Raw genomic sequence first — 21,896 nt, 5'->3', positions numbered from 1 at the left:
TAAAAGGAAAAATATTCTCATAAAAAACAACGTCTCGACTCACAAAAACTTTATTAGAGTTAAGGTCATATAGCCTATAGGCCTTTTGACCTTGAGGATAACCAATGAAAATGCAACGTTTTGCTCTAGGATCAAACTTATTAGGGTGATTTTGTATGGTAGATGCATAACATAGGAAACCAAAAGCACGTAAGGTAGTAAAATCAGGGGAATGTCCAAAAAGGACTTCAAAAGGAGTTTTATTTTGCAAAACTGGGGTAGGGGTACGATTGATAAGATAAGTAGCAGTTAAAACACAATCGCCCCAAAATTTAAGGGGCAGTCCTGCTTGAAAGCGCAGAGCACGTGCCACATTGAGAAGATGGCGGTGCTTGCGTTCAACAACCCCATTTTGTTGGGGTGTGCTAGGACAACTGAATTGTTGCAAAATTCCATATTGAAGTAAGATATTTTGAAAATCAATTTTTGTGAACTCAGAACCATTATCAGAACGGAAAGTTTTAACGCATGTATTAAAATGATTCTTAACATATGCTAAGAAACGAATAAGCAACAAAAAAACATCAGATTTGTATTTCATCATAAAAATCCAAGTAGCTCTAGAATAATCATCAACAATAGTTAAAAAATAATGATGTCCAGTCCGAGTAGGAATAGAATACTTACCCCAAATGTCAACATGAATTAAATCAAAACAAGCAGTAGTTGAAGTATGACTGATTGGAAAAGATAAGCGTGTTTGTTTGGACAAATGACAAATATCACAAGGATCTTTAAAATCAGAACAACCTAGTGTAGAAATTAAATGTTTAAAAACTGAATGAGATGGGTGACCAAAACGAGAATGCCATGTATTAGGAGTGATGGTGGTTAATGCAGTGGATTGCGGTGCATCACTAAAGAAATATAAGCCATTGCGTTCATGGCCCCGACCAATCTCCATCTTCGTTGAAAGGTCCTGAAACACGCAATAATTAGGGAAGAAAATGACAGTGCAATTTGAATCTTTTGCCAATTTTTGCACAGATAGCAAGTTAAATTTAAATGTAGGGACATATAAAACATCAGTCAAATTAATATTCGGGGATATACGAGCATGTCCAATACCACATACAGGAATTGCATTACCAGTAGGAACAGATATATTTTTCACAATATTATTATATTTAGGCAACTCAGTAAAAATAGAGAGATTGAAACAAACATGATCAGTAGCACCTGTGTCAATAACCCATTCATTTGAAATATTGAAAATAGAAGTTAAGGCTAGAGACTTACTAACGAGGTTTGCTTTAGGCTCCTTTACCTCCTGTAGCAATCGGATTAATTGTTGAAGTGATTCGGTAGGAATAGGCGAGGTTGACTGGGTCGTCATAGGTTGACTATTAGTATTTCCTTTTTTGTAGAATTTGTGCCCGGGAGGATACCCGTGAAGTTTGTAGCAAACTTGTTGCGTATGACCAAGTGTCCCACAATGAGCACACCGTGGTCGTGCTCGATTGTTACCCGGACGAGATGGGGAGGATGATGCATGCACCCTGTTTGTAGAAGATTGGTTGGCAGCGGCAGTAAATTGAGGCATGGAGGATATATGAGATTGCAACGGGGCTGGTGCATCAATATCAATCCGGGCTGCTTGAAGAGCCGAATGATCCACTTGATGTCCGTAACTTTCGCTCTGTACACGTTGTGATTCATCTTGAAGCAATAATGAGTAAGCATTTTTAACTGTAGGAAGCTTACCATTAAGCAACAGTTGGCTCCGTGGTTGAGCGAAAGTGTCTCGAAGGCCCATGAGAAATTGCATCAGTCGGCGACGCTCCGTTTGTGCAATGTATTCCTTGCGAGCAGAGCATGAACATTTAGGTGGAGGATCCAACAGGTTTAATTCGTCCCAAAGCGCACTCAAATGATTATGATAATCTGCTATGGATGCATCACGTTGGGAAAAGGTTGCTATACGATTTTCAAGTTCATAGATGCGAGGTCCATTCGCGGTAGAAAATCGTTCTTGTAAATCTATCCAAGCGGAGGCAGCGTCGGTGGCATATAGGACAGTGTTAGCCAGTGATGAGTGTATTGAATTGAGGATCCATGACATCACCATGTTGTTCACCCGATGCCAACGAGCGTGATCGGGATGGACAGCATCTGGCATGGGAAGGGATCCGTCAACAAAACAAAATTTGTTGCGCCCTTTAAGGGCCATTGTCATCGCCCGTGCCCACAGATTGTAGTTATCAATGCCGGTGAGAACATTGCTAACGAGCGTGGTGCCCGTGCCATCAGAAGAGTGGAGATAATATGGATTTTCAGCGTCAAAAGGGACGATTACGGGTTGCTGCTGAATGGCAGAACCACTAGCGTTGATGGTAGTTTCATCTGTAGGTGTTGTTGTAGCCATCTTTAGAGACTAGAATGAAGTGCCAAAAGAAATCAACAAAGATGAATAAGCTTTGAAAAATAAAAACCTTCTGATACCATGTTATGTACGCAAGAATACATGAAGAAGGAGAAAAATATATTAATGGTGTATATTAACTTGCAGTGTAGTAAGGATTACATGGCATATATACAACTACATTCTAACGGTAAAAAATAATAGAAAAGGTAGAAATGCATGTAATTAGGCTATTTACCTAAAAAGCTACATTAATAATATGAAAATAATATAACTAAATATATACATAATTAATATAGCAAATATTCTTCTACATGTAGTTATCATAATATGTGTCAACAATTATCAAATTATTTGTTTACATGTAGAGAAACTATTAACTGAAGGTACAAAATTTTTGAATCAGAATTTACAGTACAATATGAACACTCATCCATGGTATAACAATTGTTGTTTATCAATACTGTCAGACTTAAACCCACAATCTCTCAGAGCAACTTGGTGCCACTAGACCACAAGTTCTTTGGCCGTCGGTCTTCTTTAATTTGTTTCCAAACAGGATTGGTTAAGCGTCCCTTGTGTAATCTTAGCTTTGTCAATTACGTCCTTAAGCTTGGGATTCACAACAGATTTAAAGAGTAAAGGTAGCGCAAGTTCACACGTAGTAGTGGTTCTTTATTGCATATATATACATAATAATTAGTGTTGTGGAGTTAATGATAGATTATATTTACATATTTGTATAAAGTGTAGTGTTTTATGATGAGGTGTTAATCAGCAAGTTGCAATACGGTGTCATAACAGTACACTTGGTGAGGCAATGAATCCAGTATTTACCGTAGTAGGGTAGCAGTAGTTGCAACATGTCTTGGTTTCATAACTTATACATACTAACTTATTAAAGAGTTCCCCAATTTGTAAGGACACTGGGCTGGCGTTAATTTGCCACAATGCAACTTGTAATGTTCTGATCTGACCACAAGATTACAAGTTCAACTATCAACAGAGTAAACGGTTAACTTTCTTGGTTTGAATTGCCCAGTTATAAGCATCATAAACTAGTTCATTTCATTGTGATCTTTCGTCCCCTAAAATCACAAAGTGATCGAATTTACTTAATACATACCATCGAATAATAGCTGTAGGTTTCGTCATCATAAATTAAAAAAAAAATAAAGAATAAAAATCAACGAGACTAGGTAGTGGGCTTCTTCAAAGTAGAATTGAAATTGCGGGCGCGTGGAGTAGCAAGTTGCATATATGTTACGACGTACGTTGAGTCGAAGCGGGCAACTATTTATTAGGATACATCTATCTATCTATCTATCTATCTATCTCAGCTCGATCGTGGCAATTGGATTCCACTTCAATTCTTCACCCAGGTCGACAGGTAGTACTTACTGTATCTCTGTCGCCATATCCCTCCAAATCCTCTTCAAAAAGTAAAGAACAATTAAGTTGAAAAGAGAAATGGTGATAGGAATATATATTGGTATCCCCGTTGTAGCTGCTCTTCTTTTGATCGTTGGTTGTTGTTGGGGTGGTAGCAAGTCACGGCCAAAGAACCAGGTTGGGAATGCTGCTACTTCGCTCGGCGTGAAAGCTTGTGATATTGAGGTTGCAAAAGTAGAACCAACCTCTGAATCTTGTGCTGAAGATGATAAAGAAGCCTGCTTTGAGGGGTGTTCTTGTTTGGCCGGTATCAGTTTTTAGTTAAAACAATTTTAGTCTTTTAAGTTTTACTAGTACTCTACCCGTGCGATGCATGGACAAAATTTATATATTGCTTCATTGGTGTACGATTGATAAGTGCATAATTGTTCATGTTTATGCCTCAATTTTACTTTGCTTTGAATTATATTGTTACAATAATTGTGTCCAAAATATCTTTATTTGTTTTATTTGATTAAGTAGGTACACTTTTTTCTTTTTTAAATCTTGGGTAGACTAATCGATTTCTGGGATATTTTGGATAAAATTTGTGAGTCAAAGTGATGTTAAGGAGATGAATATAATTTTTTTTTTTTAACTTAGATAATTTCAACTTTGTTGACTTATCCTAAGCCCACAAGACCTCGTTTCTGAGCCATTGCGAAGGTAAATCGTCTACCGGTCAAATCCTAGTCTTCATGTATATATGCATAAGGGATTCAATTTAGACCTTTCAAGTTCCAACATTCTTAGAGCACCTTCCAAGATCCATCCTTGGGCCTTCTTCCCATACATGCATGTTTCTAGTGGGATTTGAACCTCCACACTACCGCCTCCAATCATGACTTTTAAGTCATGCCACGAATTAACTACACTAAAGTAGAGTAAAAGAACGGGGTTGTAATTCTTGCTCAATATATATGATCATTGCTCATCATTTTGATTATATCTCGTCATAGAAATAGTCAAATTGTATGATTTTTCTCCATTAAAAAGTCAACAACTTGAAGGGTGTTCCTTGGGACATTCATTACTCGATTGGATCTTCAACTTCCAGAGCACATTGGACACGGATGAAAGAATGGTCATATCCCATTGCCTGTTCTTGAGTACCTTGTACTTTCTTTAAGCATGATTTGATAGTTCTTTTCATGGTTTTAAATCCCGAACGAACCCTATCTATTTCTCACATTTGCATTTATATTTTTAGGTTTAGGCTCAAATTTAGCTAACAGAGGAATGCATGTAGAGAAAATAATTGTTGACTAGGCCAAAAAAACACACTATAAATGTATCATTAATAGAAGGCAGGTCTGACAACTATGGGTCTAGTGTGAATACCAAACAATTAATTGCCTCCACTTGTAAGTAGCACGTCTTTGGTCCTGTTTGGTAAAAAATTGGCCTATAGGTCAATTTTGACTTATTTGATCACTATTAATTGTTTGATTTAGTTAAAATATCAATATAAATGTTTGATTAATTAGCTTTTTGCAATTCTAAAAGGCTAAAATTCAAAAAGCAACTCCAAGCAACTTTTTCAATTAGCTTTTTGAGAAAAGAAATTATACCAAACAGCTATCAACTAACAGTTAATTTACCAAACATTTTTCTACAATCAGCTAATGTTATCAACTATTTGTCTATTTATACCCTCTAATTAACACAATCAGCTAACAGTTAACAGCTATCAGCTAACAATCATTTTACCAAACAGGGCCGAATTGTACCTTAATGTTCAGTTGTCCATTGTAAAATAACAAGTATAGGTTAAATAAAATTCCTCTTGTAAGCATTGCTATTATTTATAGGTTAATTTAATTTGTGCCTAATATATATAATTATAAGCCACACATAAAGAAGTGATCAAGTAGGTAAAACGTGATTCTCGTATGGACGGACTTCTTAGTGTAATTTACATCTATTATGTGATTTGCGGAGTTATAGTCTTGTGACATAGGTGAACCACTAGGAAAAATTTTAAGGACATTGCCATGGCAATAATTTGCAACTTTTTTTTTGAGTGATGAAAAGAAACATTCAGTCACTAACTCACTATATATCCAAGGGTGTGCTTTGACCTGCTCCCGTGTAATTGCGGGAATTCATAACTTTTGAGTACAAGAATCATGTTGCACTCATTCTGGTCGGCATGGGCAACTTTCTTTTAATGTTACTGCAAGTTGATGATGGAATTGATTTTAGTAGTGGCCATGTGAGGAGAAGAATGATTTACGAGACAAGTTGGCTTCTTCAAAGTACTAAAGTAGCTAGAAGGAATTAAGTTGAATGTGGCAGATGGAATGCAGTTAATGTAGGGCGTGGGCCTGCAAGTCTTCGGACTAGCTAGCATGTTCTTCATGAGTTCAATTCTCAATAACTCTTAGTTTAGCTAGAATCTCAGCACAGTAACCATGGCAGCAGCAGCTGCCTTGTGCAGATTCTTGAATATTATCTCCACTTTTCTGTTCCTTATTCCCTCTTTAGTGTGCTCCCAACCCCTCTCATTTGATCTCTCTCATATTGATCAAAATGATCACAGCATCAAGATCGAGGGAAATGCATATGTCTCAGGTCAGGGCATCCAAGTCACACCAAATGAACGCAACCAGGAGATGAGTAGCAAAGCCGGTCGAGCAACTTATGTCCAACCGTTGCACCTATGGGACAATGCTACTAGAGAATTGGCTGGTTTTACAACCCGATTCACTTTCAACATCGACTCTGATGGTAGCACTCAATTTGGTGATGGATTGGCCTTTTTCCTAGCCAATTTTACCATCCCATTTGATACAAATTCTACTGCTGGTGGTGGCCTTGGCCTTGTAGATACCCGTATAATAACAAGCCCGGAGCCGTTTGTTGCTGTGGTGTTCGATACGTATTCAAACGAGATGTATACCCCAATGACAAATGTAAGCATTAACATCAACTCTATGAACGCATCTGTTAATAGCACAGCGTGGCTGAACAACATCACAAATGGGGTGGATAATAATGCAGTCATTACTTACAGTGCTAGTTCCAAGATTCTCTATGTTGGTTTCACTGGATTTTGGGATGGTTACTACCAGACAGGCAGCCTTAGCTATGGGGTTGATCTGAGCAAATGCTTGCCAGAATTCGTTCACATTGGCTTCTCAGCAGCAACCGGATCGAATTTTGAGAAACACACTGTCACCTCGTGGAAGTTCGATTCCACTCCTCTCAGGTCAGACACTGCTTCTGTGTCGCCAGCTCCAAGTCCTAAGCCAGCTTTCACTACCCGAAACGCTACTCAAACAGTCAACCCAAAAGAAAAGAATAACCAGAATGAAGGACTAGTGATAGTAGGATTGAGTATTGGTGTTGTAATTTTACTTGCTCTGCTGGCTTTAGCCATCTGTATCTGTTGCAAGAAGAGGTGGGCAGCAAAAGGAGATCATCAGATTACTCTCGGTCGGCCAAAGAATGATGATAATAATCAGAGTATCACCAATGGGGCAATGGACAATACTCAGGTTGCTCGTGGTCGGGCCATGGACGGTGAATTTCAGAAAATTGGCAGTGGAGCTAAAAAGTTCTCGTACAGTGAATTGGCAACTGCAACTAACAACTTTTCAGAGGAGCGGAAGCTTGGAGAAGGGGGGTTTGGTGGGGTTTATTCAGGTTTCTTAAGGGACTTGAACATGAATGTGGCTGTGAAGAGAGTATCTAAACAGTCTAAACAAGGGGTTGAGGAATACACATCAGAAGTAAAGATCATCAGCCGATTGAGACATAGAAACTTGGTACCACTTCACGGTTGGTGTCACGACAAAGGGGAGCTGCTGCTTGTTTATGAATACATGCCAGGAGGCAGCTTAGACTCCCATCTCTTCAAGAGAAACTCACCTTTGAATTGGGGTCTCAGGTATAAAATTGCACAAGGCTTGGCCTCGGCATTGTCCTATCTGCATGAAGAATGGGAGAAATGTATACTGCACAGGGATATTAAGTCTAGTAATGTCTTGTTGGATTCAAGTTTGAATGCTAGACTGGGTGATTTTGGGTTGGCCTCGCTCGTTGACCATGAAAACGCAGCCGAAAAAACATATTTGGGAGGGACAGTAGGGTACATAGCCCCAGAATGTCACTTCACACTCAAGACCAGCAAAGAATCTGATGTCTACAGTTTTGGAATCGTTGCATTAGAAATTGCATGTGGGCGAAGATCAATCTTTCCCAATGGACCAGAAGGTATGAAAAGCTTGGTGGATTGGGTTTGGGATTTGTATGGAATGGGAAAGCTACTTGTAGCTGCAGACCCTAAGCTGTGCGAAAACTTTGATGAGCAAGAAATGGAGCGGCTATTGGTTATGGGGCTGTGGTGTGCTCACCCTGACAATAACTCTCGCCCAAGCATAACCCAAGTTGTGCATTGCCTAAAATTCCAATTCCAATTGCCCAACCTTCCACCAAAGATGCCGAAGCCAGTTTACTCAACTTGTACAAGTGCAATCTCGTTTTCAGGTTCAAATTCCTCTGGGACCGAACCTTTTGAGTACCATACCAATTCCAGCCGCGACAGCACACGTTTAACCTCGTCTTCAGTGTCAGGAGGCTCTTCAACATCTGCCTCACTTCCACAGATATTTTGAAGCTACCAAATTCCTGTCTTCTACCATAATCGGTTAAAAACTTTGCATTTTCATTCTGTAATGGATTTCTGTATGTTTGCTTTGAATTCATATGTGCTTGTTTAATGTCTTAGATGAACAGTGATATCTTTGTACCTGTTTTGTAATTTGCTGTTAATTGTTATTGTAGTTTTGTGATTTGATTTTTTGGTTAGAAGTTAATATTGTATTGGGTGTTCAAGACACATTGATTTAATTTGGGACTCGGCAAAAACAAATTAAATTTGAAACCTAAAAAGTGTTGTTGAATGGGTGAAGCACTGAAGCATTATTGTTTACGAATTCAATTTTTGTCAATAATTTTTTTGGTTGTCACACACGGTCTTCTTGCCAATTTTTTCTTTCTGCTTCACCCGGCCTGAAAATAAATAAATATATTCATATATTTAATTTGTTTGTACTGCTGCGTCTAAGTTAGTTGCTGCACATAATTAACCATCAATAAATACCAAACTTGTCCAGGCGTCGTATTATAAAAACTTTACCCTAAAGGCCTAAACCGGGGGTGGGAGCAGGTTACTATCCATACATGAGAGGATAACCATTAGAAACTTTGAGTCTTTGTACCTCAATGTTCAGTTGTCCTCTTTAAAAATTATTTTTTTTAAAAAAAAAGGAGGAGGGAAAACACATCACGTCCTCCCAAATTAACAGATTATATATATATATATATATATATATATATATATATATATATATATATATATATATATATATGGAAGGGATCAGGTGCGGTGGTGCTTCTCGTGCGGTTGTGCGGATGGACTCACATTAAGCATTACACTGGCGCACTTTAAGTACACAACAGACGTACATTAAACACACAAACAAAATACATTCAGAACATAAATCCACGCACCTTAAGCACAAAACTCACGCATCTTAAGCACAACCCTCACGCATTTTAAGTTTTAACAACAACTCACATTAAGTAAACACTCACACACCTTAAGCACAAAACTCACACACCTTAAGCACAAAACTCACGCACATTAAGCACAAAACTCATGCACTTTAAAGTTTCAACAACAACTCACATTAAGTACACACTCACGCACTTAATATGTGTGTGTCTTGTGCTTAAGGTGCGTGGAGTTTGTGCTTAATTAGACTTTTCTCATTACCCATTTACTACTACAGTAATATTTACCAGGGATAATGGTTAAATAAGCTATTAAACTATTCATGAAAGTGCAATTAAGCACTCAAAAAAAAAAAAAAAACAAATTTTCAATTAGACACCTGAACTTAGAAAAAGTGCATTAGAGCATCCACATTAGTTGGGGAGAATTGAGGGATAATGTAAGAGTGATTAGAAGAGAGAATGTGGGAAGGGGAGAAAAAAAAACAAAAATAAAACAAAAATAAAAAAACAAAAGCAAAAAAATATATATATAAAAAAGAACTGTCAGGCGCGCCGTTCGGCGCACCTAACACGCCCTAGGGCGCGTGCTTTGCACGCGCGCACAGCAGCCCCATGTTTCTTTTTTTTTTTTCTTCCTCTTTTTCTGCTATTATTTCCTATTTTGCAGATGAATTCTTCCCTAATTAATTCTCCCCACATTAGCTATAAACTTGAATGGAGTGAATTAATGCTGCATTCTCCCCACATTATCCACTAGTGTGGATGCTCTTAACCCAATTGACCTATTATTGCGCGTAACTTTTAGGTTAAAGGTGATTGAATGCCACATCAATATAGAATTAGTTTGTTTCTTCCAATGGTATTTTTGGCACTTGAATATGTATTTTATTTGTTGTAACAACTAGAAACTCTTGTGTCAAAAAGTAGAATCACCCACTCCAAATTCACTGCGCACAAGGAGCCCCTCATTGATGAGATTCAATCATTGATCTCTTGTGACAAATTTCGTATCTACAACCAGCTGAGCTACTCAGACAACAATTAAAAACTCCTGTTACTTTATGTATTTATATCTTGTATTCGAACAAGTTATAATTTTTTCACTTATCTGAATGTTAAAGTTAAAAGTACAAAATATAAAAGAAGCATATAATTTATTTAAATGTCCGACATAGTGTATGACATTTTAAGAATTTTCCAAAAAGCAGTAGCTAGCAAAATAAAGACTTGGTCAATGCATTGTGAACATGTAGGGTGTGTTTGGTTGGTGGGTTTTGCCCATAGGAATGTGTATGAAAGTGATTGTTGTCGTTTGGTTGATAGGTTTTTAGAACATTACTATGGGTTTCAAATACCCCCATCAATTGAAAAACTCATACCCAAATAAAATAAGGCTTTCATTCCCTTATTCATTCTCAAGCACTACTATTACTCTATTAGTAATCATTCTCATTCCACCCTACTACCAAACATGTTAAATACTTCCACCAAAATCAATTACCATTACCAGTATTTGATACTCATTTCGATTTCGATTCCGATTCCTATGTGCGAACCAAACACCCCCGTAGTTTTCTGCAACTTGAGATAATGATGTTAGTGACTCTTCAATGTAGAAAGGTTTATGCACGTACATTAAACGGCCGGCAGGGCAGAGTGTATTGAATGTATATCCAAAATGGAGCAGACTAGGTCCTCGTCTTCCAGAGTATATTCATTGCTGCAACTTGACTTGCCTGAATTTGTTAGCGTTGGATTCTCAGCTGCGACAGGAAGTTTCTTTGAGGAACACACCGTCAGCTCGTGGCAGTTCGGTTCCACTCCACCTAGGCCGGCGGGCAGTCTGCCGCCGCCTCCAAATCCCCTTCAAAAAGTGAAGGACAAGATAAAAAGAGATCTGATGATAGGGGTTTTTGTTGGTGTTCCCAGTGCAGTTGCTGTGTTTGTATTCCTTTATTGCCTTTGTAAGAAGAGACAGCCAAAGAATGTGATTACTCTTGGTAAGGTCTCCGCCAAAGCTGGTGCTCAGGCTGCAAAAGTGGCACAAGACCCAACCTTTGAATGTTGTGCTAACGTTGCGCAAGTGCCAGTGGAACCAAACCCTGCAGAATGTTGTGTTAAGGTTGAAGAAGCCCCAACCAACCAAGAACCTTGTGCTGAGGTTGCTGAAGGGGAGGAAGATGGTGTTTTGGAAACTTTCATATCAATTCTTGATATTTTTAAAACATGTGGTTGATTATATTGGGTTAATTTTAATTATATATATTCTTAGATTTTTGAGTGAGGAGGCAGGCAAGTCTACAATCACTACTGGAAGTGTGCATTGTGTAAACTTCACTTTATAACTCAACTTGAGTTGGTAAAGTATTACAATTAAAGAGGTAAACCAGCATAAATTATTTATAGCTGACGGCTGGACTCGTGTATTTTTAGATTTAATTTTTATTTAAATAAGTCTAAAAAGCTATTTAACAGCTAATAGTAAAAAGCTAATTTTATATTTTTATCAAATATTTTTTTACAAACCGTTAATACAATTCACTGATCAAACTCACTAATTAATTAACACAATTTGCTATCGGTTAATTACTAACCGCGTTTGCTAATCCCTAACTGCTGATTACTAAAAAGGCAAAAATAAACTAATAAAGACTTTGTCAAAGGAATTATTAATATGTACATAATTTTGTGCAAATAGCTAAATTATAGATCGTAAAATTACAGTTTAAGTACAAAATTTCCATGGCCCAAATGAAAGTGACATGTTCAGTTAATGACAAAAGAGGATGAACATTATTAATATTTTAGCGCGCGAGTTGGTGAACATCAATCAATTTATTGTGTGGACTTGCAAAGTCTTTGTACCTACCTGGATTATCCCAAGTTAATGCATATATGCAATTAAGGAGTCCCAACCACATTATTTAGAGCATTCTCAACTATGTAACTTTTAACACAAGTTTTTAAGTGCCTATTAAAAGAGTTGTTTTATTTTATGTTGGAGCCCACTATGCCTGTAAAAATTAAAGGAGTAGCACGAGCATTGACCGTGGGCAAATTATGCTGTGCAACCGTGTGCACCATGTATGGTGTACACGGTTGCAAAAAAGGCGTTGTTTTGACGTTCGATTAAAAAAATATCAATTTCGATTGCCGTTAACGGCGTTATACTATGCATAATTTGAACTATATATTCAGAATTAGTGAACTATATATCTAGAATTAATGAACCATATATCCAAAATTAATTAACTATATATCCACACTGGTTACTAGTATTCTGTTTTGGCTTATGACAGTTCGTTGCGTCTGTGTATTCAGAACGAATGAACTATATATTCAGAATTAATGAACTATAAATTCAGAATTAATGAACTATATATCTAGAATTAGTGAACTATGTATCCAGAATTAATGAACTATATATCCAAAATTAGTGAACTATATATCCACACCTAAAATGGTGGAAATCCTGTCAATTGGAGTTTTAAAAAAAAATTATTGGTAGAGTTAAACAGTGACACCATTATTTCATCATAGTGACACGGCATCGTTCGCAACCGTGTGTACCATGCACAGCATAACGATTGCCGGCCGGGTTTAGTAGGTGTCAATAGCAAACGTACAATTAATTATATTGGTAGATCGGACTTAATTTGCAACTTTCAATATAATGCAAGTTGTAATGTACGTAGAGCTAGCGCAGCGTGGGCTTCCAAGTCTTCATGCTTAGCTTGCATGTAACGTTGAGTTCATGCCTTCATGGTGGGAGAGAGCAATTATATTCAATAAATAATATTTAATTAGTTGGATCTCATCGCACGAAAGCTAAGTTCTCCATTGTGGGAGAAGAAGAGAGAATAGAGATATATAGCTACCAATCACTACTAGCTAGCTATACTAGCTCTTAAGTACAATCTCAGCACATACAATATATATTTATATAATATACTTGCAAAGCCGCCGGCCGGCCAGTATCATCTATATATATATATATATATATCCATCCATGGCCGCCGCATGCGCAGCTGCTGCCTTGTGCAGATTCTTGAATGTGAGGGCTTTTGTATTCCTTCTTCTAGTCTCCTTTGTACGTTCACTATCATTTGATCTGAGAGATTACTTGCCAGAATTCGTTAGCATTGGCTTCTCAGCTGCAACTGGATATTACTTTGAGAAAAACACTGTAATCTCGTGGCGTTTCAATTCCACTCCACTCAGCTCCGACACTACTACTGTTTCTCCTCCGCCACCTCCAAGTCCTTCTAAGGGAACACACTCACTTCCACCTCCCACTATCCAAAACCACAAGAAAGGACTATTAGTGATAGTAGGATGGAGTATCGGTGTTGTAATTTTAGCCATCTATATCTGTTTCAAGAAGAGATGGGCAGCAAAAGGAGATAATAATCAGATTACTCTTGGTCACCCAATGAATGATGATAATACTCAGATTATTATCGATGATGGGGCAATGGACAATACTCAGGTTGCTCTTGGTCGGGCCATGGACGGTGAATTTCAGAAGGTTGCCAGTGGAGCTCAAAAGTTCTCCTACACTGAATTGGCAACTGCAACTGACAATTTCTCAGAGGAGCGGAAGCTTGGAGAAGGGGGGTTTGGTGGGGTTTATTCAGGTTTCTTAAGGGACTTGAACATGAATGTGGCTGTGAAGGGAGTATCTAAACAGTCTAAACAGGGGGTTGGGGAATACGCATCAGAAGTAATGATCATCAGCCGATTGTGATAGAGAACATGAATAGGGAATTCAAATAATCATAAGCATGCATGCAGGAAACTCAATGGTTGGCGGCTCGAACACTTGAAAACTTGGACTATTTTTAATTACTCTTGGTTCATGTATTTTGTTTTAATTTTTCTCTTCATTTACCAGCTTTTAATTCTAGTAGCTTCTCTTATTTTCCTTTGTATCCTATTTAAGCATGCTTTGTCTGATGAGAAAGGGAGATATACTATTTTGAACTTTGAGTTTGAGTTATAGTGTGTTTTATTTTCCTGGCAATTACCTTTTGTTACCTTTTCATTTGTTGTTCTGTATCAGATTGAGACATAGAAACTTGGTACCACTTCACGGTTGGTGTCACGAGAAAAGGGAGCTGCTGCTTGTTTATGAATACATGCCAGGAGGCAGCTTAGACTCCCATCTCTTCAAGAGAAACTCACCATTGAGTTGGAGGCTCAGGTATAAAATTGCACAAGGCTTGAATTGGCCTCAGCATTGTCCTATCTTCACGAAGAATGGGAGAAATGTGTATTGCACAGGGATATTAAGTCTAGTAATGTCTTGTTGGATTCATGTTTGAATGCTAGACTGGGTGATTTTGGGTTGGCTTGGCTGGTTAACCATGAAAACGCAGCCGAAAAAACATATTTGGGAAGGACAGTAGGGTACATAGCCCCAGAATGTCACTTCACACTCAAGACCAGTAAAGAATCTGATGTCTACAGTTTTGGAATCGTTGCATTAGAAATTGCATGTGGACGAAAAGCAATTTTCCCCAATAGACCAGAAGGTATGAAAAGCTTGGTGGATTGGGTTTGAGATTTAATTTGTATGGAATGAGAAAGCTACTTGAGACTGTAGACTTTAAGTTGTGTGAAAACTTTGATGAGCAAGAAATGGAGCTGACTAATGGTTATGGAGTTGTGTGTGCTCACCCCCATAACAACTCTCGCCCAAGCATAACCCAAGTTGTGGATTGCCTAAAATTCCAATTCCAATTGCCCATCCTTCCACCAAAGATGCCAAAGCCAGTTTACTCAACTTGTACAAGTTCAATCTCGTTTTCAGGTTCAAATTACAGTTTAAGTACATTAATTTTTTAGCGCGCGTGTTGGTGAACATCAATCAATTTATTGCGTGGACTTGCAAAGTTAATGCTTATATGCAATTAAGGAGTCCTAACGACATTATTTAGAGCATCCTCAACTATGTAAATTTTAGCACAAATTTTTAATTATCTCTGTTCACTGACGCGTGGCGTGCACACGTTCTAGTGGGCGCTCATTGTATGCCTCACGCGCAAAAAAGATAATTGCTTTGTTTGAGTTAATACCATCTGAGGTTTTCCGAGTATAGTGGTTTTGCTACATTTAGTTCTAAACTTTCAAATTAACCATCTGTGGTCTTTCGACTTTCAAATTTAACCATTCGTAGTCTAAGTTAACCACCCATGGTCCTTCAAGTTTCGAAATTTAACCAGCAGTGGTCCTCTTGAAAGGACCATGATTGGTTAAAATTTAATAGTTGAAGGACCATAAGTGACTAACTTGGACCAGGTTAAATTTGAAAGTCAAAGGACCACAGATGGTCAATTTGAAAGTTTAAAACTAAACGTGGCAAAACCACTATACTCGGAGGACCTCAGATGTTATTAACTCTGCTTTGTTTTCTGGTGGAGCGCACTATACTTGCAAAAACTAAGACAGTAGCAGGAGCACCGGCCGGTCTAGAACGTGTCAATAGCAAACGTACAATTAATTATATTGGTAGATGGGACTTGCAACTTGCAACTTGTACGTAGAGCTAGCGCAGCGTGGACTTCCAAGTCTTCATGCTTAGCTTGTATGTAACGTTGAGTTGAGTTCATGGTGAACAATTGGATCAACAAATAATATTTAATTAGCTGGATCTCATGGCACGCAAGCTAAGTTCTCCACTGTGGGAGAAGAAGAGAATAGAGAAATATAGCTAGCCAGCTCTTAATTAGAATCTCAGCACATCCAATATATAATATATATATATATATATATAGTTGCAAAGCCGGCCGGCCAGTATCATCTATATCCATGGCCGCCGCCGCATGTGCAGCTGCTGCCTTGTGCAGATTCTTGAATGTGAGGGCTTTTGCATTCCTTCTCCTAGTCTCCTTTGTGTGTTCACTATCATTTGATCTGCCATCCATAGTTCCTGCCGATACAAATGTGCGCATCAAAGTCGAAGGAGATGCATCTATCACAACCCAGGGACTCCAACTCACACCATATGATCGCAAAGACGTGTTGAATTACAACGCCGCCGGTAGAGCCAGGTACAATGATCCGGTTCACCTATGGGACAACGTTACTAGAGAATTGGCTGATTTTACCACGCATTTCACTTTCAACATCGACTCTGACGGTAACGCTAGCTTTGCTGATGGAGTGGCCTTTTTCCTGGCGGATTTTTCCACCCCATTCAACAAAACTGCCACGGCTGGTGGCGGGCTTGGCCTTATGGATACCACTCTAGAAACGAGCCCAGAGCCTTTCGTTGCTGTGATGTTCGATACCTTCTCAAACGAGGAAAATGCCCCTTGGACAAGTGTAAGTATCAACCTCGGATCTTGGAACAAATCTGCTAATACCACAGACTGGCTGAATGACGTTAAGAGGGGGAAGGATAATAATGCTTCCATTACATACACTGCTAGTTCCAAGATGCTCCAGGTTGTTTTCACTGGATATTCAGGTGGTGACCGCTACACAGACAGCCTTAGCTATGAGGTTGATTTGAGAGATTACTTGCCAGAATTCGTTAGCGTTGGCTTCTCAGCTGCAACAGGATATTTCTTTGAGAAAAACACTGTAAGCTCGTGGCGTTTCAATTCCACTCCACTCAGCTCCGACACTACTGTTTCTCCCCCGCCAGCTCCAAGTCCTTCTAAGGGAACACACTCACTTCCACCTCCCACTACCCAAAACCACAAGAAAGGACTATTAGTGATAGTAGGATGGAGTATCGGTGTTGTAATTTTACTTGCTCTGCTGGCTTTAGCCATCTATATCTGTTTCAAGAAGAGATGGGCAGCAAAAGGAAATAATCAGATTACTCTTGGTCGGCCAATGAATGATGATAATACTCAGATTATTATCGATGGGGCAATGGACAGTACTCAGGTTGCTCTCGGTCGGGCCATGGACGGTGAATTTCAGATGGTTGGCAGTGGAGCTAAAAAGTTCTCGTACAGTGAATTGGCAACTGCAACTAACAACTTTTCAGAGGAGCGGAAGCTTGGAGAAGGGGGGTTTGGTGGGGTTTATTCAGGTTTCTTAAGGGACTTGAACATGAATGTGGCTGTGAAGAGAGTATCTAAACAGTCTAAACAAGGGGTTGAGGAATACACATCAGAAGTAAAGATCATCAGCCGATTGAGACATAGAAACTTGGTACCACTTCACGGTTGGTGTCACGACAAAGGGGAGCTGCTGCTTGTTTATGAATACATGCCAGGAGGCAGCTTAGACTCCCATCTCTTCAAGAGAAACTCACCCTTGAGTTGGAGGCTCAGGTATAAAATTGCACAAGGCTTGGCCTCAGCATTGTCCTATCTGCACGAAGAATGGGAGAAATGTGTATTGCACAGGGATATTAAGTCTAGTAATGTCTTGTTGGATGCAAGTTTGAATGCTAGACTGGGTGATTTTGGGTTGGCCTGGCTCGTTGACCATGAAAACGCACCCGAGAAAACATATTTGGGAGGGACACCAGGGTACGTAGCTCCAGAATGTCACTTCACACTCAAGACCAGCAAAGAATCTGATGTCTACAGTTTTGGAATCGTTGCATTAGAAATTGCCTGTGGACGAAGAGCAATTTTTCCCAATGGACCAGAAGGTATGAAAAGCTTGGTGGATTGGGTTTGGGATTTGTATGGAATGGGAAAGCTACTTGAAGCTGCAGACCCTAAACTGTGCGAAAACTTTGATGAGCAAGAAATGGAGCGGCTAGTGGTTATGGGGCTGTGGTGTGCTCACCCCGATAACAACTCTCGCCCAAGCATAACCCAAGTTGTGCATTGCCTAAAATTCCAATCCCAATTGCCCATCCTTCCACCAAAGATGCCGAAGCCAGTTTACTCAACTTGTACAAGTGCAATCTCGTTTTCAGGTTCAAATTCCTCTGGGACCGAACCTTTTGAGTACCATACCAATTCCAGCCGCGACAGCACACGTTTAACCTCGTCTTCAGTGTCTGGAGGCTCATCAACATCTGCCTCACTTCCGCAGATATTCTGAAGCTACCAAATTTCCTGTCTTCTACCATACTCAGTTAAAAACTTTGCATTTTCTGTAATGGATTTCTGTATGTTTGCTTTGAATTCATATGTGCTTGTTTAATGTCTTAGATGAACAATGATATATCTGTACCTGTTTTGTAATTTGCTGTTAATTGTTTTGTAGCTTTGTGATTTGATTATTTGGTTAGAGGTTAATATTGTATTAGGTGTTCAACACACATTGATTTGGGACTCATAACAAAAACAAAATTTGAAACTCAAAAAGAGTTGTTAAGGGGGTTGAGCATAATTTTCGTTGCAAAAGGTCACGATTTTAATTTTTACCTAAACTTTCTTGGTTGAACTGAGACCCAACTGAGCAAAGGCTCGAAACCTAAACCTCCCATATAGGGGAGCAATCCGATACCAGTGGACCACAAGCCACTTGGTCTTCACCATATATTTATATAACATGAAGATGTATGCTTTCTTTTATTTATTTATATAAGCAAGATTTTATAACTATATCACTTATAATTATTAGGGTATCATCAATAGATAAGTTTTTAGGTGCCAAATAAGAGAGAAGAGATATAAAAATGTGTGAAAAAGAAAAGAAAAAGAAAAAAACAAAACTGAAAATATTCTGACCCACAAACTTCCTTCTCTCTTGGTGGGATCCACCGATGGAAAAAAAAAAAAAAAAAAGAACTTGATATTTGCAAGAGCAACCTACTCCTTCTCTCTCCTCCCTCTCTCTCTTCCAATTTGGCATTTTTTCTTAAAAAATTGTGAACAATCCCATTGGGAATGCTCTTATAATTTTTGTGTGGACCAAGAATTTCTTTGAAGGTGATTGGTAGTTGGTACATGATACAAAAAACTTTTCCCTAAACCGGGGGAGGGAACAGGTCACTATCCATACATAAGACTTGAGAGGATAACAACTGTGAGTCTTTGTCTAATAGTGCCTTATAAACACTATGGGTCATGAGTGGACTTGCAAGTCTTTGTACCTCCAATAATGTCGAGTTGTCCCTTATTAAAAAGAGAGGAAAAGTTCATGTCGTCACAAAATAATTGTCAGTCTTCCATGCAGGGTGGATCCAGAGAGGTAATGGGGGTAGTTTCTGTCCTTCCCACCCCACCCGGCCCCCCTTATATATAAAAATTGTTAAAGCTAAGGTTGCAATAGCTAAGTTGATATAAAAGGTTACATGCCACTAATTTGCATCTATCTTCTGACTTCTGCAAGTACTATGTTGTACGTTGAATTGATGTTAGTGGATGCGATTTAAGGAAAGACGACAAGAAATTGAATGCAGTTAATACTGCAGAGCTAGCGTGGACTTAGGTTGGAAGTCTTCGATAAATGTTACTTGTATGTTACGGTGAGAGTAATTATATTTTATTAGTAGGATCTCAGCCCAACTTCTCCCATCCATTGTTAGCTAGAGATAGCAATTGCCACTAGCTAGCACTTAAAAGTATTTCTTTCTAAGCCGCCATGGCAGCAGCTTCCCCCTTGTGCTCATTCTTGAATATCTCAGCCTTTCTATTCCTTGTGCTTGCATCTTCTGTGTCTTCACTCTCATTTAACTTCTCTCATATTGGTCCTGACGATGGAAATATGCACATCATAGTGGAAGGAGATGCATATATCACAAACCAGGGCATCCAACTCACACCATACGAACGCAACCAGGCGTTGAATGGCAAAGCCGGTCGAGCACTATATGTTGATCCGTTGCACCTATGGGACAACGCTACTGGAGAATTGGCTGATTTTACCACTCGTTTCACTTTCAACATCGACTCCGATGGTAACACTAGCTATGCTGATGGATTAGCCTTTTTCCTGGCCAATTTTTCCACCCAATCCAATCAAAGTCCTATCCCTGGAGGTGCTGGCCTTGGCCTTCTGGATACAACTTCTTCAAGCACGATTTCAGACCTTGTGGTTGCTGTGGTGTTCGATACCTACTCAAACCAGGAGAATATCCCAATGACAAATGTAAGTATCAACATCAATTCTATGGAAAAATGTGTTACTAGCACCGCGTGGTTCAACAACGTTACACAGGGGAAGGATAACAATGCTTCCATTACTTACACCGCCAGTTCCAAGATTCTCCAGGTTGTTTTTACAGGGTTTTCAAAAGGTCATTACCAGACAGGCAGCCTTAGCTATAAGGTTGATCTGAAGGATTACTTGCCCGAATATGTTAGCTTTGGCTTCTCAGGTGCAACCGGAGATTACTTTGAGAAAAACACTGTCAGCTCATGGCAGTTCAATTCCACTCCACTCACCTCTGTCTCCAACTCCAGCTCCAGCTCCAGCTCCAAGTCCTCTCACTACCCAAAACCATAATAATATTAGTAGTTTAGTCAATCCTGAAGGAAAGAATTCGAACAAGAAGAAAGGTCTAGAGATAGCAGGATTCAGTATTGGTTCTCTCATTATACTTCTTCTGCTGCCTTTAGCCATCTATACCTGCTGTTTCAAGAAGATATGGGCAGCAAAAGGCGATAATCAGATTCCTCTTGATCCGTCATCAATGGATGATACTCGGATCATTATTGCTGACGATACTCAGAGTACTCTTGTTCGGGGAATGGACAGCGAATTTGAGAAGGCTGGCAGTGGGGCTAAAAAGTTCTCATACACTGAATTGGCAACTGCAACTAACAACTTCTCAGAGGAGCGGAAGCTTGGAGAAGGGGGGTTTGGTGGGGTTTATTTGGGTTTCTTGAGGGACTTGAACTTGGATGTGGCTGTGAAGAGAGTATCTCAGCAGTCTAAACAGGGGGTCGAGGAATACGCATCAGAAGTAAAGATCATCAGCCGATTGAGACACAGAAATTTGGTGCCACTTCACGGTTGGTGCCACGAGAAAGGCGAGCTGCTGCTTGTGTATGAATACATGCCAGGAGGCTGCTTGCACTCCCATCTCTTCAAGAGAAAGTCACCATTGAATTGGATTCTCAGGTATAGAATTGCACAAGGTTTGGCCTCAGCTTTGTCCTATCTGCACGAAGACTGGGAACAATGTGTTTTGCACAGGGACATCAAGTCCAGTAATGTCCTGCTGGATTCAAGCTTCAATGCCAGACTTGGTGATTTCGGGTTGGCCTCACTAGTTGACCATGAAAAAGCCCCCGAAAAAACTTATTTAGGCGGGACACCAGGTTACGTAGCCCCAGAATGCTACTTCACGTTTAAGACAAGCAAAGAATCAGATGTCTACAGCTTTGGAATCGTGGCGTTAGAAATTGCATGCGGACGAAAATCAATTCTTCCCAATGTACCAGAAGGTGAGAAAAGCTTGGTGGATTGGGTTTGGGATTTGTATGGAATGGGTAAGGTACTCGAAGCTGCAGATCCTAAGCTATGCGGAAACTTTGAAGAGCAAGAAATGAAAAGGCTAATGGTTATCGGGCTGTGGTGTGCTAACCCGGACAATACCTCTCGCCCAAACATAAGCCAAGTTGTGCACTGCCTAAAATTCCAAGTGCAATTGCCCATCCTTCCACCAAAGATG

At 39.3% G+C, this 21,896-nt stretch overlaps 3 protein-coding genes across 7 annotated transcripts in view; 2 read left to right on the top strand and 1 right to left on the bottom strand.

Moving 5' to 3' along the window:
- The window catches only part of LOC109165138 (lectin beta-1 and beta-2 chains-like), a 56,807-nt gene extending 36,057 nt beyond the window's left edge, over positions 1-20,750 (top strand). Inside the window, exons 2-3 of the mRNA XM_019313781.1 lie at positions 20,399-20,401; positions 20,683-20,750. The gene's annotated coding sequence lies outside the window, so the exon portion shown is untranslated. The remainder of the gene's footprint in view (positions 1-20,398; positions 20,402-20,682) is intronic.
- On the bottom strand, positions 1,623-2,404 carry LOC109164841. Its single transcript, XM_019313387.1, has 2 exons — positions 1,744-2,404; positions 1,623-1,678 (listed from the first exon to the last, which is right to left on the bottom strand). The coding sequence occupies exons 1-2, from the start codon at positions 2,402-2,404 to the stop codon at positions 1,623-1,625; spliced, it is 717 nt and encodes a 238-aa protein (XP_019168932.1).
- Positions 6,150-21,896, top strand: part of LOC109165130 (L-type lectin-domain containing receptor kinase IX.1-like) — a 29,668-nt gene continuing 13,921 nt past the window's right edge. The window contains exons 1-2 of one of the 5 annotated variants that reach the window (XM_019313766.1): positions 6,150-7,064; positions 20,684-21,714. In XM_019313766.1, the coding sequence (XP_019169311.1) occupies positions 6,247-7,064; positions 20,684-21,714 (1,849 nt within the window). In that variant the 5' untranslated portion in view covers positions 6,150-6,246. Of the gene's footprint in view, positions 7,211-17,135; positions 18,510-20,683; positions 21,715-21,896 lie in introns of those variants that run through there. The other 4 variants (XM_019313768.1, XM_019313767.1, XM_019313770.1 and 1 more) reach the window with 4 other exon arrangements.

This window comes from Ipomoea nil, unplaced genomic scaffold (genome assembly GCF_001879475.1).
Source record: "Ipomoea nil cultivar Tokyo-kokei standard unplaced genomic scaffold, Asagao_1.1 scaffold3069, whole genome shotgun sequence".
Taxonomy (NCBI): Eukaryota; Viridiplantae; Streptophyta; class Magnoliopsida; order Solanales; family Convolvulaceae; genus Ipomoea; species Ipomoea nil.
The sequence above is the reverse complement of the archived record's forward strand: the minus strand, read 5'-3'. Positions and strand labels throughout refer to the sequence as shown.